Source organism: Populus euphratica, unplaced genomic scaffold (assembly GCF_000495115.2).
Source record: "Populus euphratica unplaced genomic scaffold, PopEup_1.0 scaffold191.1, whole genome shotgun sequence".
Lineage (NCBI taxonomy): Eukaryota > Viridiplantae > Streptophyta > Magnoliopsida > Malpighiales > Salicaceae > Populus > Populus euphratica.
In genome coordinates this window covers 385732-401401 of record NW_011500069.1, presented here as the reverse complement: position 1 = coordinate 401401, position 15670 = coordinate 385732, and the positions used below count along the sequence as shown (strand labels likewise).

General features: G+C 30.2%; 1 protein-coding gene and 1 long non-coding RNA gene across 6 annotated transcripts in view; one reads left to right on the top strand and one right to left on the bottom strand.

The window, feature by feature from the left end:
* LOC105108378 (uncharacterized) overlaps positions 1–4117 on the top strand; it is a 4790-nt gene extending 673 nt beyond the window's left edge. The window contains exons 2-4 of one of the 4 annotated variants that reach the window (XR_839057.1): positions 375–580; positions 2601–2752; positions 2973–4117. This is a non-coding gene — a long non-coding RNA (uncharacterized LOC105108378). Of the gene's footprint in view, positions 1–374; positions 581–2561; positions 2753–2972 lie in introns of all 4 variants that reach the window. The other 3 variants (XR_839054.1, XR_839056.1, XR_839055.1) reach the window with 3 other exon arrangements.
* Positions 1–11754, bottom strand: part of LOC105108379 (truncated transcription factor CAULIFLOWER A-like) — a 12596-nt gene extending 842 nt beyond the window's left edge. The window contains exons 1-5 of one of the 2 annotated variants that reach the window (XM_011002673.1): positions 11430–11754; positions 2537–2621; positions 1401–1465; positions 1202–1301; positions 968–1009 (exon numbers count right to left, since the gene is read on the bottom strand). In XM_011002673.1, the coding sequence (XP_011000975.1) occupies positions 968–1009; positions 1202–1301; positions 1401–1465; positions 2537–2621; positions 11430–11614 (477 nt within the window). In that variant the 5' untranslated portion in view covers positions 11615–11754. Of the gene's footprint in view, positions 1–967; positions 1010–1201; positions 1302–1400; positions 1469–2536; positions 2622–11429 lie in introns of both variants that reach the window. The other variant, XM_011002671.1, reaches the window with a different exon arrangement.
* Between the last annotated feature and the right edge of the window lie 3916 nt (positions 11755–15670).

Below are 15670 nucleotides of genomic sequence, written 5' to 3'. Positions count from 1 at the left end.
CCCCCCATCTGTTTTCCCTACAGCAACTGTCTCTACCTGCCTCCTCAACCCCATTCCTCTGCCTCTCACATCTTCTAGAAAATGTTCACTTCCACAAAAACAGCATACTGAAACAGAACACATTCTACCTAGTATTCCTATGCAAATGAATTTTGTTACATGCCATATCAGGCTGTGGATATGCTCCTGACAAAACACCTACCATGCAATTATTTAACGCTACAAACTTAAATGATTTGTCCCATCTTTTGACGAACCCGTACGGATAGAATGTGACTATATGAGAGCCTTACAACACAGGCAGCAGTTCAATAAAGGCACCATTCTCTTCCATGCATTTTAAGTGCTCATCGTGTAACTAATATTGCTTCTAGGAGGAGGCAGCCGTACAGTGGAGAATGGCTTATCTGGTTTAGAAGCCATCAAGCACCCCCTCTTGCAACTGCGTAAGCCTCTAGGGGCAAGTAAGTCTAATTCTGATTATGTTAGATTAAATCCACCTCAGCTTATGGATCTAGGAGTCACATAAAAGTATTTCCGTGTCCCATCAATACTAAACAGCGCTTCGCTTTCAATCATGGTATCGTTTTCGTTCCCATCATTTTTATTGTTAGTGTATGCTGGAATCTCTTGCCACAATTTACAGAAATGACTGGTACATGTATGCGTGGCAGTGGTAGATTTCATATTTTGATTCCTACCTTTGTTCTTTACGAATGGTAGGGACAGGCTTGGACAGTTCCGATTCTTTCTTAATGTTCATCAGATAAACTTTCTTCATTTGCACATAACAATTCATGACACTTGCATGCAGTCACTTAAGAAAACAAACTTAACTATTGGTGCGCGCATAAATAAAACGAAAGTACTTGTGAACTTACAACACTTAATCCAGATCCACAAGGCTTCAATAAATATCTTCAATAAATATGCCCAATTTATTTGAAAGAGAGAGAGAATGGCATACCTTCTGATGGAGGGCTGTTACGGACTTCATCATTGCTTCTGTCTACATATCACCATTATTCAAATGTTTCAGTATTTCGATTGCTAAGTCACTCACATTTTGTTTAGGAGTGGTTAAGTGTGCTAAATAGATGGAACATGGTATTAGCTAATTGCAGCAATGAAGAGTTTCAAGCTCTCACAACCAACAAACAAGGCTGTTCTGTTGATCATGGGTTTGAATTGGACAACTGACCTTTCTTCCTCTGGTGTAAACTAGTGTGGAGTCCAGTTCTCTTTCTAGCTGAATGAGTTGAGTTATATTTAGCTGTTCTATGTTCTTCCCTTCAAAGTACCTGCAAAAAAGAGCAAATACATGCTAGTGATAGGTCCAGTGGAATGCAACATGTCAATTTCCATTAAGCGTATGACATGAATCTGAAGATTGATGATACCTTTGGACCATTTGGAGTGGGTTAGCATCCATATAGCTGGGACCCATGTATTCCGCGTGATGATTCTGCTGAATTTCCAAAAGGTAAACAAAATGAAAGCTAGGCAATATTGATTTCATCGAGAGGATCTAGAATTATAAAAGGCAAAAAAAAAAAAAAAAGGGGAAATAAAATCTTCATCAAATTGCTGTATTTAGCTTTGTCGATCGAAGTAACTTTATGGAAAATTTGGTTGGACTTGGTTGAACTACCTCATGATGGCTTCTATCATGAGGTAGTTTAACCAAGTTTGGTAACTCAAATGCTGGATCATTGAAATAAAGAAAACTTATCCCACAAAAAACAATTATATAAACACGAAAATAAAAGACTAAAAACCTCTTGAACCTGATTAATTTGGAAGTTAATGTTCGAGCCTATTAATCTATGGTTACTTTAGCAAAGCCAATAATCTTGAACAATCATTGCACTGCCCTATGACTATAAATCTGGTCATTAGTCTATCCTGTACAGCAGTGCCTTCACATTTCACACTTTCTTTTTCTGTCCCCCCCCCCCCCCCCCCACACCCCCCCAGCCACGGGCTCAAATCCCTCACTTCCCCCCCTTTTTTTGCCCCCCCCCCCCCCCCCTAACAACATGATCCTCCTAGAAAAACACATCCTTCCTCCAGGAGCAGTGCACTGATCCCTGAAGTAACATGCATATTTGTGTCATAGGCATCCACGTAAAAGTGCACATACATGATAGAAAACATTTTAAGACATTAATACGGGTAGCCTGAAGAAGCAAAGAGCATCATATGCACCGTGTACCCCTATATTCAGCAACTGCATTCCAGTGTTGTTTCCCAGCAAAAGCTGCCATATTCTGGGTGGCTGCTTATAAGGATTCCACAAAGTCTCTCTCCCTCTCTCAAAAAGTTCCCTTTTACTAATAGGTTTTGAAAACAGAGTCGAAGTAGTTTTTAAGTGACTCTTTCCTCCGGAGTTGGATCTCACGCATTTTTGCCTAAAAGATAGGAAAATGGAATAATCGAAAATCTGTATCTTTTGGAAATTTAGAGATTTCTAGTGCTATGCTCAAATATTGAATGCAATAACAAGTTTTGGCAAAATGATGAATAATCGACTAACCTTGGTTTTATCAACGTTCTTGCAGATTGCTATTTCTTGACTTTTAGTTTTATGTGTGTCATAGCGCTCAAGGATATTTCTCAAACTGTACACAAAGGAACATTGCGCAACTCAGAAATCCTCAAACTGGGCATAAAGGAACATAGTACAACTGATAAAGCATGCAAGGAACCTACAAGTATTTTGAAGCAAATACCAACAGAGAATCAATAAAACGTAAGTATAATAATGAATACTCCAAAAACTGCATCATATTGTATCACTCATGGATGCTATATAAAGTCCTAACTTCAATTTCCGTGAAATTCTTTTATATAATTCTAGAACAATGAAAGTAGATGAACAATCAAAATTGCAACTCGGTAATTCATTTCAATTTGCAAATATATTTGAGGTCGTTTTGCTAATTAACTTGGATCTGTTTTGCTATGATCAGAATTGAAGCTACAAGTGAACTTTAGCCAGCATAAAAATCCCTGACAATCCATATGACAGGTATTTTCCCATTTCTTCCATCTTCTAAAATTTACAGTGGATAATGGTTGTAAGGTTCACTTCTATGAGCCCTTGTTAGTGTGTGTTGTGGTTGTCATTTTTCATTTATGCTGATTGTATTCACTTATTTTCTTTTTGTATCTTGAAAGCATTCTAAGGTTAAGGCTTTCATTTAGACTGGTAGCCAACATGAAAGGTCAATAATAACCAACTCTTCTACGGAAGGCCTTGTATCATCGAACATTAATGTACATGTCATATGTAGTTTTAGGGAGAGACAGTTTCTAGCCTCCTGCTGTCATACAGTAGTGGGACACATGCTGAACATTCTTTGCTTTTTAGTCAAGAGGCATGACTGATCTTAAATAGAGGATATATTGTCAGTTCCAAGGGTTTTGGACAAAATGAAGAAATGAAACATTGAAAGTATGCGATGTGGGACATGATTTTGATTTTTGCTAGTGTGACTTGAGGATTTATCATGATGAAAATCATGAAGGAATTTCCTTTTTTGGAGGATACCCCGTCCTCTGTATTTTCTTCATTTTCTCTTTCGTTGATAGATTTTTATTTGAACTTGAAAAAAAGAAGATAAAAAGGCTAGTAGTATTAGGGTGCAATAATAATCATGATAGTCAAAAGTTAGAAGATAGATTTATGACACTCAGCTATCTTGTTAGGATTTACCTGTCAAGTAAGATCATTAGGAAGAACAATATGCCAAGCAAAAATTAAGTTTTTTGGCCCTTACTCTTAAGAGTTTATTATATTTATTCTAACACCAAAAGATAACAGCTATTACTGAGATGAAACTATATGAATTTTCTCCAACTATACATGATAGCTTAGGTTCTCCACAGAAACTTTGCAATAGGTAACTATGCTTTTATTATTTATGGCCGAGGTGAGTTCAAACGGGTTCTTTTCCTTCTTTTTTTTGTGTATTGCAATAATTAACTACGCTTTTATCAACAGTATGTAACTATTGTATTTCTATTGATAGTATTATTCGATTTAGAAATATAGAAAAGGAAAAAGAAGATTGAAGGAAAAAGGAAGATAATGAGAATGCTTCTCTGCTGTTCTCATTTCTCTTCTTTCGATTATTTTGGAATTATAGTAGGTAATTTGAATGCACTATGTGTTTGAGAATATGTTGTAGTTCTAAAATGAGAAGAATTGCGAGAAAGAAGATAGAAAAAACAGAGAGAATCGAGTATTTGTGACTATGAGTATTTGCTTTGAACATTGGTGTAGATAGCTTTGCAATCAACAAAATCACCATCAAAACATCTCTGTGCCATGCTTGTTTCTGAGATAGCATAACTATTGTTTCTAAAAGAAGTCTCTGTAATAAGAAATTTTCATTATGAGTTCTATTACTACATGCTTGAATAAATATTCAGCTTAGAAAGCCTTTGGAGAGATTAAAGCCTTAATGATTGAATCGCCTGTTATTATGCTAGTTGATTTCAATAAACTATTAACAATGCAGTGTGGTGAATTTCAAGCTAGATTTGTAGTGCCAGTTAATAAGCATACACAACCTTTTCAATGATGAACTATCTGGTTAATTTAGAATGGTCAAGTATGGCAGAATCTGAACTCTAGAAGAAGCTTAACAAGCCCTATGTCATGTGAAGTTCTTATGTTGATGAATTCATCATTGAAGTATAAAAGAAGAGAGTTTAGTGTTTGTAGCAGATGCACTTGGCAAGTGATTTTCCTTAGCAAGGCTAATGGGGAATACAAGTTTCGAGGAGTTCTTATTTCTTCCTCTTCTATTTTCTCTAAAGAACTTTATTCTACTTGCTCCTCTCTTACTATTTCTTTTTGCTACAATAAGCTCGGATTACTTCAGAAATAAAAAATTCTGAACTCCACCCAAACATAATACCTAATCAATCCTAATTTCATGAATCAAACCCCAACTCAAATTCACTACTAAAATTCCTAATTCTCTAACCATAGCTAACTGTAAACCTTTTGTAGAACGCAAATCCAAATTCTTTCGTTTGTTTATGCGTCTCCAACGCCGTCCAAAAAACACACGTAGAGAAACACATTCCAAGTGGCTGAGCAGTTGCCATCACTTTTGAACCAAGTTGCAAGATCCTTACTCTAAAGAAGCGATAATTATAATCTTGAGAATATCTTTTGATCATTTCAACTATATATATATATAAAATTAAGGGTTTTCCATAAACCTTAACTCGCCACTATTTTGTTCCAATTTTGTTTGTTCATGTTTAGTGTAATTTATTATTCTTTCCGTCGGTTCTAGAGAGATAAAATCATTAACTGATATATTATATCATTGTTATTTATTCGCAATTTTTTTAAATACCTTTGTTTTAATTGCAGGTCTCTTACAAGATTAGAGATATTATACGAAAATATATGACTTGATATTTTGACAAACAAAAATAAAAAAAAGTTAAGACAAGCACAATGGGTTTCACAATCAAAAATAAGAAAGTTAGACAATCACTATTGGGACGGATAGAGTACTATTTTTCTCTCCATACTGTTATGTCACTACTGAAAATCTCATTGCTCTCTTCTTACATCCCTCTCCTATTGGATTACTTTTCAGACCTGATTTGACATGTTCATACGAAAGTCAGTAAATGAGATATTTGGAGCTTCTGTCAATCCTGAACCCCATGGTCAGTGGAGGACCCACTCACAAGTTAGGTTTTCAACAGTGGTGGACTCCAATTAGTTGACCAGGTCAATTCACCATTCCGCGACAACTTTGATCCTAGGTTGAATAAAGCCTTGGGCCTCCTCAAAAACCATAACTTCGACTGGCTGCTGCTCTGTTAGGAAATCTTCTTTCATGTTTCTTCAATTCCTTTCCTTACCGAGAACTCTAATTTCCAACCTCGGAAAAAATACCATTGCTTAATCCCCCTCTCATAGAGAACCATTTTTTTACTATCTCCTAATTTGTAACCTACGTTCATGAATTGGCAGAAAAGTCAAACATGCTTTTAAATCCTAAATAACAATTCAATAAACTCATAACTTAACTTCTCTATATTTTGTTTTTGGAATGACTCAAACCAGTAGAAAATCGAGAAAACAAGTGCCTTGTGTTATAGTTGTAGTTTTGTTCTATCTAGTTTTGTTAGTTATTTACTTGAGTAATTATAATCTAAAAATTGATCAGAGTAAGCGTTCAGATCTATTATGATATAAGCATGAGACACTCAACGAATTTTTTTAGACTTTGAATTGATGTAAAAACAATTTTATTGGATAATATTAAAGTATTTAGAGGCATCTTTTATTTCTGTTAATATAAGAGTAAGAAAATAAAATATAAAATCTAGAAAATATATATTTTCTACTATTTGTATCTGTGTATCATTTATTCTATTCCTATGAAATACTAAATAAAAGAGTTGGTGATATTTATTTTCTTTGTTTTCAGGATACCTATCAAGCCTAACAAATTTTTTGAGTCATAACACAATTTTAGAAAAAAACTCAACTTAACTAAATAAAAATCAAATCTACTAGTAAGTTACATGAATTTAAAAATAACTTACTCTATTTATGTATTCTTTGTTTTTGGGATACCACATAAAAATAGCATTTTTTTCATTACAATTAAAGTTTCAATTGTAATTTTACTACATGCACAAACATGACCTTAATCTCTACTTCTACATATTAATATGTTTGCTCTCTTTTTTTACCTTGAATTTTGATAATAAACCTCTATACATTCACCTCCACCAAAAAGCTTAATAAATGCATCCATTAATAAACTTGACATTCACCTCCACTAAAAAGCTTAAACTTCCTTCTATATTCTTTTTGTGCTCTTAATAATCACTCATATAATACAACTTAAGAAGTACTTTTGTCATACTAATAGTTAATGACCTACCATACTCTTTTTTTTTTAATTCTCATTTATAAATGAGATTTGAAGTGTAATTTAAGATTTTCTATAAAAGCCTTCCTTTAATTAATTTGTACATATACATATAAGAAAATGGTTTATTCTCTTTTATTTTTATTTAAAAAAATTACTTTTTTCCTTAGAAACAAACATTGTGGAAAATATTTTAAGAAAAAAATAATTAAAATGCATGTTGTTATGATAATGGTATGGTTGTGGTGACAACGACAATATCATGATGGTATAAGTGATGGTGCTGATAACGATTTTGATGGCTATAGCAAAACAAATTGACTGGTTTGGTTATAGTTGTGTGATTTCGTTTTCAATAAAGTGTATGCTATAGCTCTGGGAGTTAGTGTTATCAAAATTGGATTTATTTGACTAGCTAAGCTAAATAACTGGTGACAGGGACCTGAATCAGATCATTTTTAAAACTGATAAAATTCACAATATTGAATAAAAAACAACCTGATGGTTGAATCGGTGAACATTCGATTCAGAGCAATGATCCGAAATTGTAACTAGGATAACATTAATGGTGACAACAGTGTCTTGGAAGTGTTTGGGGGAACGATGGTGATGGGATAGTTGCAGTTTATGATAATAGGTGGCGTTGTGTTGATTTTCATGGTGGTAGTGTTGACATTACAATCTATGAATAGAAAACAGAGCACTAAATGCCATTTTTAAATATTTGATTCGGTTTATAAAATCATTCATAAGAAATAATAAATATAGCAGTTCAACAAAACTTGTTTTTTAAAAAATAAACCATAATGATACCAAATTCTACCGCCGAATTTAGGATAATAGTAATTCACGATCATGTAATGTTTTCATACCATCATGAGAATTCGATATTCATAAAATTTTACTTCTTAGAATTAAACAAAGGCAAATTTTAGCAATTATTTAAATTATATTGAAGTTATTCGCTTTAATGCCAGTTAACATAAACCACTTGATTAATTAAAGAATATAAAGAGGAGATCAGAGTCGCCTCAATGGAGGCCAATTCAGTTCATGGTAGTAATGCTCTCTTATTCCATAACTACGAACCGTTAACATCATTGACTCTAGTCACTGATTTTAGACCATTAAGATCCTATCAAGTTAGAGTATAAAATGTTTATGCTCCATTTAGCATTTAGATGTTTTTGGACTCACCACGGTTTCAAAGTTATTTAGTTTTCATTACTTAAATATATTTTTAATCATGCATATTGTAAAAATTTTGGTTGGAAAAAATTATAATTTGCGGTTTCTCTAATTAAACTTGTTTTTTCCGGTAAAAACTATCATAATATCAAATATATATTTAGCAAACTTACTTTATTTATAGTAGGATTTTATTTTAAAAGAATTTATTTTTCATTGAAATGGAAGCTTTGATTTCAAAAGCATAGTTTCAAGAGTTTATAATAAATAAAAGTTTTGCAATGCTTCTAAAGCCTTTTAAAAAGTTTTGCAATCTATTTAGACATCATTTTTGCAAATTATCAGTAGGTTATCACCCATTACTGCTATCACCAGAGCAAGTTCAAGCATCGACCAACCAAATTTTGGAATCAAAAGCTTGATATTTACAGTAAGAACTTATAAAGTTATTGGTGAAGGTACAACTTTATTTCTTTGCACAATATTTGAATGAAGAATCCTACAATCCCACATTATATGGTATAGAAAGGGACAAAGAGCTTAGCCGCCAAGCGAAGGGGCAAGAGGCTAGGAGCCTAAATGGCTACTACACTATCTACTGCCAAGTGCCCATGAGGCGATGTGGCGCTATATTGAGTCTCAACTACTTGAAGCATCATAAAGCCAGCAATCAACGCACGACTTTGCACTATCCTAGATGATTCAGACTCATGTGTACTTCGCTCTACCACCATCTGTCTTTAAACTGTTATCATCATGTCACATTCCAAGTTCAAAACAAAAAAAAAGTAGATTTAATTTTTTTGTACTTTTTTATGTTATTTTGAAAATTCAATACAATTTACGGGGATTTTGACTCTCATTGAAAATTGAACACATAATTGATCCCACAAATAACACAATTTTATTGTGTTAAAATTGGAAGGAAAATTTGCCTCTTATGAGATGTGTTAAATTTTCAAGATAATTATAAAAAAGAAAGGAAAATAAAAAGATAGAGTTAAAAGTTTACATGCCGTTAAAATAGAAATAAAAAAAACCTTTTGATTGAAAACAACATGGATGCAAGCATTCAAATAGGAAAACAATAGTGGAATAGATCTTTTAATAGAAAGAAAAAACAGGTATAAACATCCTAATAAATAAAACATCAATAAGCACAAACGTTGATTTGTTCATTGTTTCTGTAATTTCCGGAATTAGGATGTGAATAAGATGTCCAACACAAAGGCCCCACATTTTAGTGTCATATGTCCATTTTATGTATACATCAGCAATTTTCGAGTAGATTCTACTAAAAAATTGACAAGTGTAAAAGCTAAGAGGAAAAAGTGGGAAGAAGAGAATAGGTGTTTTTAGAAGTTACTACAACAGGATTTTGCATTCAAATGAAACAAAAACAAAAACTCTTCCAAACTCTTAGGGAATTGAACAATATAATTCAGGTAGATTGAATTATGAGTATGGCTCGCTGTTTAAATAATATGTGATTATGCTTAGTCATAAGTTTTATAGAATAATTTTGGATGAAATGAAATTTGATTCATTTATCAGTTTTTGAAATAGTTTTCAACTAGGAAGCATTTCAATTTTCAAATATAAGTCTACATCAAACTAGCAATAATACAATTCAATCAATAAGAAGTTAAGAGACATGAATACTTACCATAAAAAAAAAACCATTGTATATATAAAAAATATATGTTGAATATAAATATAATCAAATTAGATATGTGGCCGCGATGTAGCTAAAAATAATAAGAAATATATAAATTTAATTTTAATTAAATAAAATATATCATAGGATATTTAAGAGATACGATTAGAATCTACGAGGATATATGAGGGATATAACTAAAAAACTTTTGGCGTTAAAACTTTTTATTTAAAAAAAATACAAATATAATTTTAAGTTTTGAGTTTAAAACAAACATTCAAGTAGACATAACTCTTTTTTTTTTTTTTTTCCTTGTGGGTGTAAATGGGACTTAAAGCCCTGAATTAAAACGAGATTTTAATACATAATAGAATACAAACCTCCTTTAGGTGAGTTATTAATAACCCAATCCTCCCTAACAAATGGATTGGCTAACCTTACAACTCGCTTCAACCAATCATTTAAGTGTTAACTCCTCGTCACAATTAAGTATGATGGGATCAATGTTTAATTTATGTGAGTGTGTGCGCACCAAAAGCTTAAACTAATTATGGAAGTGAGCTTTACTTTCTTATTAAAAGAGTCCTGCATCAAGTGTCAAGTGCTCGTGAGCTGCACGGAGCACCATTGCAGTGTTGTAAAAAGTCAAGCAAGTTGCTCTCGATCAATTACGTTCTTCTAAGCGAGGTTATGTTAGAGAGGAAATTTGCTTTCCTAAATCCTTGCGCCATAATTTTGCTTAATTCTAGACATTGTGGTGTTCTAGGAAATTTTACTGAAACCGATGAACTTTCTAAAAAACATTTGTGATGGGGCTTTTTTATATAGCGAGAAAAACTAGTGTGTGGTGAATTTGGATATTGGTTTAACTATTGGAAAAATTATTTATGCAACACTAATTTTTCATCTATATATTTATGTTCCTTTTGTTAGCATGGCATTATTTCTTGGAATAGAAGAGTTAATACATAACAAATAATCATTTCTATCTTGAGATAACAAGAATATTTCACTATAAAAACATATTTATATTTATATATTCATTTATGTTTCTCAAACTTTTTATACAAAACATAATATCCTTAAATTTAGAGGAACACACAGAAAATACGAGGTGGGTTGCTAAATCAGAATTCCTTCGTGTAATTTGCTACCCCATGGATCTTGCATTTATAATCCATATCATCCTCGTAACCTATCTTGTCTCCTTCTAGACAGTAATTCCTGAAATCAAATAATAAATAATAAACCTAGGCCTAGACGTGACTGATGACCCCAACACACACAACACAGCACAACAGCACGAGCATATGCAAATCATGGCAAAACTGGTGGTATGCATATCAAAGTCAGGAAAGTGACCAAGGCCCACATAAGTGGACAAACATTTCCAGGAGGAGATCCTGTTGATCTTTCCAATGAACAAGGATATACCAAGTGAATCTCGCTCCCTCTACAGTGACAGTTAGATGATTTGAAAAGGGTTTTTGTCTCTGAGTGTGAGTTTCCAACAGCCAAGCAAATATATAATACCATGAAATTCAAAGCATATCTCTAGCAAAAATATCTTCCATATGACCACGATCAAATCCAAAACGAAGAAAAAATAAAATTTAAGGCAAGCTAAAAATGGAAAGTATAAAGAGACAGAATTAAGGACGTGCCTGTTGCCACTGCAAAACTCGAAGAGCTTGCCAGTGGAGGAGAAGATGATGACCGCCATCTCAACATCACACAGAACCGATAGTTCTTTAGCTTTCTTTAATAAACCTCTCTTTCTCTTTGAGAAACACACTTGTCGGCTGCTTTTGTCTTCGATTCGTTGTAACTGCACCTTCCCTCTCACCATGACCGATCCACCAAGGAGTGATCTCTGCGTTCTGTTTCACAAGAAGAAAATGAAGCAGTGTAGCTAAGTCAGAGAGAAAATGAAGAGACGATTGGGGATTCTTATAGATTTGAGCAGAAACAGTGACGAATCGAGTTGGGTGAGTTGGTGATTCCGGGTTGAGAAGACTATAAATGACTGGCACGTGGACGCATATGATGGCTTCAATTTCCTTATTTGTTTTCGGGCTTGTTCACTACTTAAAATGGCTAATTCTACTTTTGTCCTTGTAATGCGGTTTTTTCCTTTAAAAGCCATAGCTGTTGATAATGGTATCTGTGCTGTGTATATTTTATTAGTTAGTGTTAAAAAATAGTTTATTTTTTTATGAATTTCAACCAACATGGTCTATTTTTTAATTAATTTCAGTCAATGTTGTTAATTATATTGGGATTTTTTTATTCATTATTTTTATAGATAAAATATCTTTCATTTATTTATTTCTACTATATTATTTACAGCATGTAGCCCATACTTCGGTCTCATGTAAATAACTCCCGGCTATTTACTTAACCTCACATGCTTTTATATCCTATTTATTTTTGTATTTTAAAAATCATTAATTTTTTTAGAATTAAATTTTTTTTATTATGTTCATTTTTTACTATGTTCATATCATTTTAATACATTAATATCAAAAATATTTTTTTTAATAATAAAAAATATTATTTTGATATATTTTCAGATAAAAAAATTACAATCAAATAATTTTAATATATTAATATCAAAAATAATATTTTTAATAATAAAAAATATTATTATAATATATTTTCAGATAAAAAATTACAACCACATTACAAAAAATGTGTTCGTTTTTGCAAAACAAACATTTACCTACAATTTGATTTAAAAAAAAAACATTCTCTTGCAAAATGATTAGCTTAACTCTTTTTTTAATGTATTAAGAAAAAATATTTTTCTATGAAAGTAAAATAATTATTTTTCATTAATAGTTATAATTGAGCGGTGGTGATGAGACAGGAGAAATGAAATGTCACTGACGATAATGGCAATGTTAAAGATAAGAGTAAAGGACTCCACATGAGGCGGTCATGGTTATATTATTACCAATAATAAAGAGATTTTTCACTAAAAAAAAAAGGATATTAAAATTATAACTATTTTTCATGAAAAATCAAAATAGTAGTTCTAATTTTTTTAATTTTTGTGATAATATAATTATTAAATATTTCTTTTATTTCTTTTTATGAAAAAGTACTTATTAACTCTAATAAAAAGTATTTTTATCCTTAATATTAAAAATATATCTATTAACCAAATATGAAAATATAAAAAAAAATAATGTTAATCTTATATATTGATAAAAATTCTTGTATATAAAAGAAGAATATTGTATTATTCATCATTTAGTTTTCTTTTTCATTTATAAGAAAATGAAAAACTTGTGAAAGAAAATTGTGGAAAATATAAAAAAATATGTTCTTCAAAATTAGCACAAGTAAATTTTTTGAAAGGTAATACCTTTATTGGGTTCAAATGGGTTTTGCATTTCTGGTCTTCATAAACAAAATTAATTGATTGGATTGATGAATCATCAGATTTTCAATGTAATTAATTAATCTTGTTAGAATTTAATAACTACAGCCTATTTCTATTAGCAAGTTGAAGATAACTATAACATTTAATAGTTTTACTATAGAATTTTTTATTGGTGTGAAATATGTATTTTGATGTTAATTAATTTACTAACAAAATTATCGATGAAAATGCTTCATTGATGAATGTTTTATCGGTAATTGTTTGTCCGTTAGTAAATCTATTGGTAATAAAAAAATTACCGATAGATTTACTGACAGAATAGACACATAAAAAAATTACCCGTTTCATTTCATTGGTATATCCCTTGAAAAATATCATCGGTAATTCTGTAAGTAATTATTCAAAATATTTTAAAAAATTCATTTTATAAAATTTTAAAAGAATTAAATTAACATAAATCAACACTCTATAATATATACTCAAAATGCTTAGAAAAAAGAATAAGAAAATCAACCCAAATAAATAAATGAAGTTGCAATTGCTAAAAAATTAAAAATCCTATAAATAAATTAACTAAAAATTGATCTCATATGAAAAGAAAAATCTCACAACAACATTTATACAATTATTAAGAACAAAAAAAATTAAAAATAAAATAAAAAAATATAGTGAAAAAAAGAAGAAGAAAAAAGAAAAAAAATCTTACATCAATGTAGAAAAAATAAAAAAAAAAAGAAGAAAAAAATCTTACATCAATGTAGTTGTAAATGAAGTTAAGAAGAGAAAAAAATTCGTAAAGTATATACTTTAAAAAAAAAGAGGATAAAAAAAAAAAACATACCTGAGTATGGAGAAGAAAATAGGGGGATGATGATAGAAGAGAAGAGAAAGAAATAAATATTGATATTTTTTTATATAGTGAAGAAGAAGAAAAAAAAAAGAGTCTGTTTTTTGTGAAATAAAGGGATTCAAGCTTTTTATTGGGGCGTGTTAACGATGAAATTACTGACGGATAATTAAATATTAATTTTTTTTTAATTTTTTCATCTTTAATTTTGTCTATAATATTTAATTTAAATTTTTAATTTTATAAAAAGTTTTTAGAATACACCAACAATCACTGACGATTTTTTAATCTATTGGTGATTCCGTCAATAATATTTAAATAAAAATTTTAAATTAATTGAGTTTTTTCATAAAACTGTCAAATAACACAAATAACTTTTTAATTAGTCAATGATTTTATCCGTAAAGAACAACAATGAATAGTGTAATTGGAAAATGAACAATTATAGAGTTTTCTGGAAAATATAGATGGAAAAGTCCGTCACTGATTCCTAGTTGATATGATGAATAATATTCACAGTTTATCAATGAATTTACCGATGAAATTTATTTAGTCAGTAAAAAATAACATGTAATTATTTTTTTGTTTTATTTTAATTTTTTCTTATTATAATTCTCTCAGTATATATCGAGGGCTGACAAAATAAATTCTGTTTGTATTTATTAATTTTTTAGTAGTGGATAGAATATTAATCGAAGATAGCAAAACCATATAAAAACAGCACTATCAAGTTAATCACATTAAATTGATTTTAAATTATGTATAAGAATGAAGTAATTGCTAGCAAAATACAATTACCTATTTACATTGATTATGTTTAGTAAATACATGAAGTATATGAAAAAATCAATAGATCGAATGAATATTTATAATAAAGTGAAATACTATATAATAAAAATTAAAAGATTGTATAACATGCTCAGATCGTGTATTTATAGTTGAATAACTAATCATGAAATTTTTATAAAAGAGATCATGTCATTAAAAATAACAAACTATATTTTGAAAAATATTGTTATAAATAAATAACTAGATAACCATTTTGAAAAATATTGTTATAAATAAATAAATAAATAACTAGATAACTAGATAGTGTTTAATAAAGAGACAAGACATCAGGGATGAAAATGGATGGTAAGATATTGTAGGATACGAGATGCTAAGATGTAATTGATTTGAATTCGGTAAAGTGGACCAAAAAAGAAATTTTTGCTCCTATATTTGTTTAATGTTAAGAGATGAGATGCGAAAAAATACATAGAATATTTATTTTATACTTATAATAATTTTTTTTGTGCATGTTATGTTTGACATGTGATTTAATCATCTTTTAACATATTTTTAAATATATATATTCTTCAATAATTAAAAAATAAATGCATTTTTAATCTAAAAATTAAAATACTAAACATGCGCATTCACGCACGCACATTCACATAAATTATTATAACTCTCAACTTCATGACATTTTAAATGACATAGGAACCAATGTTGAAAAACCTTGCAGCGTTGATTAACTGTGATAATGGATTGTATGATGGTGTGGTTTTTTAAAGTAATTTTTATTTAAAAATATATTAAAATAATATTTTTATTTTTAACAGTGTATTTTAACTTTATATAATATTTTTATTTTTAACAGTGTATTTTTAAAATTATTATATTAAAAA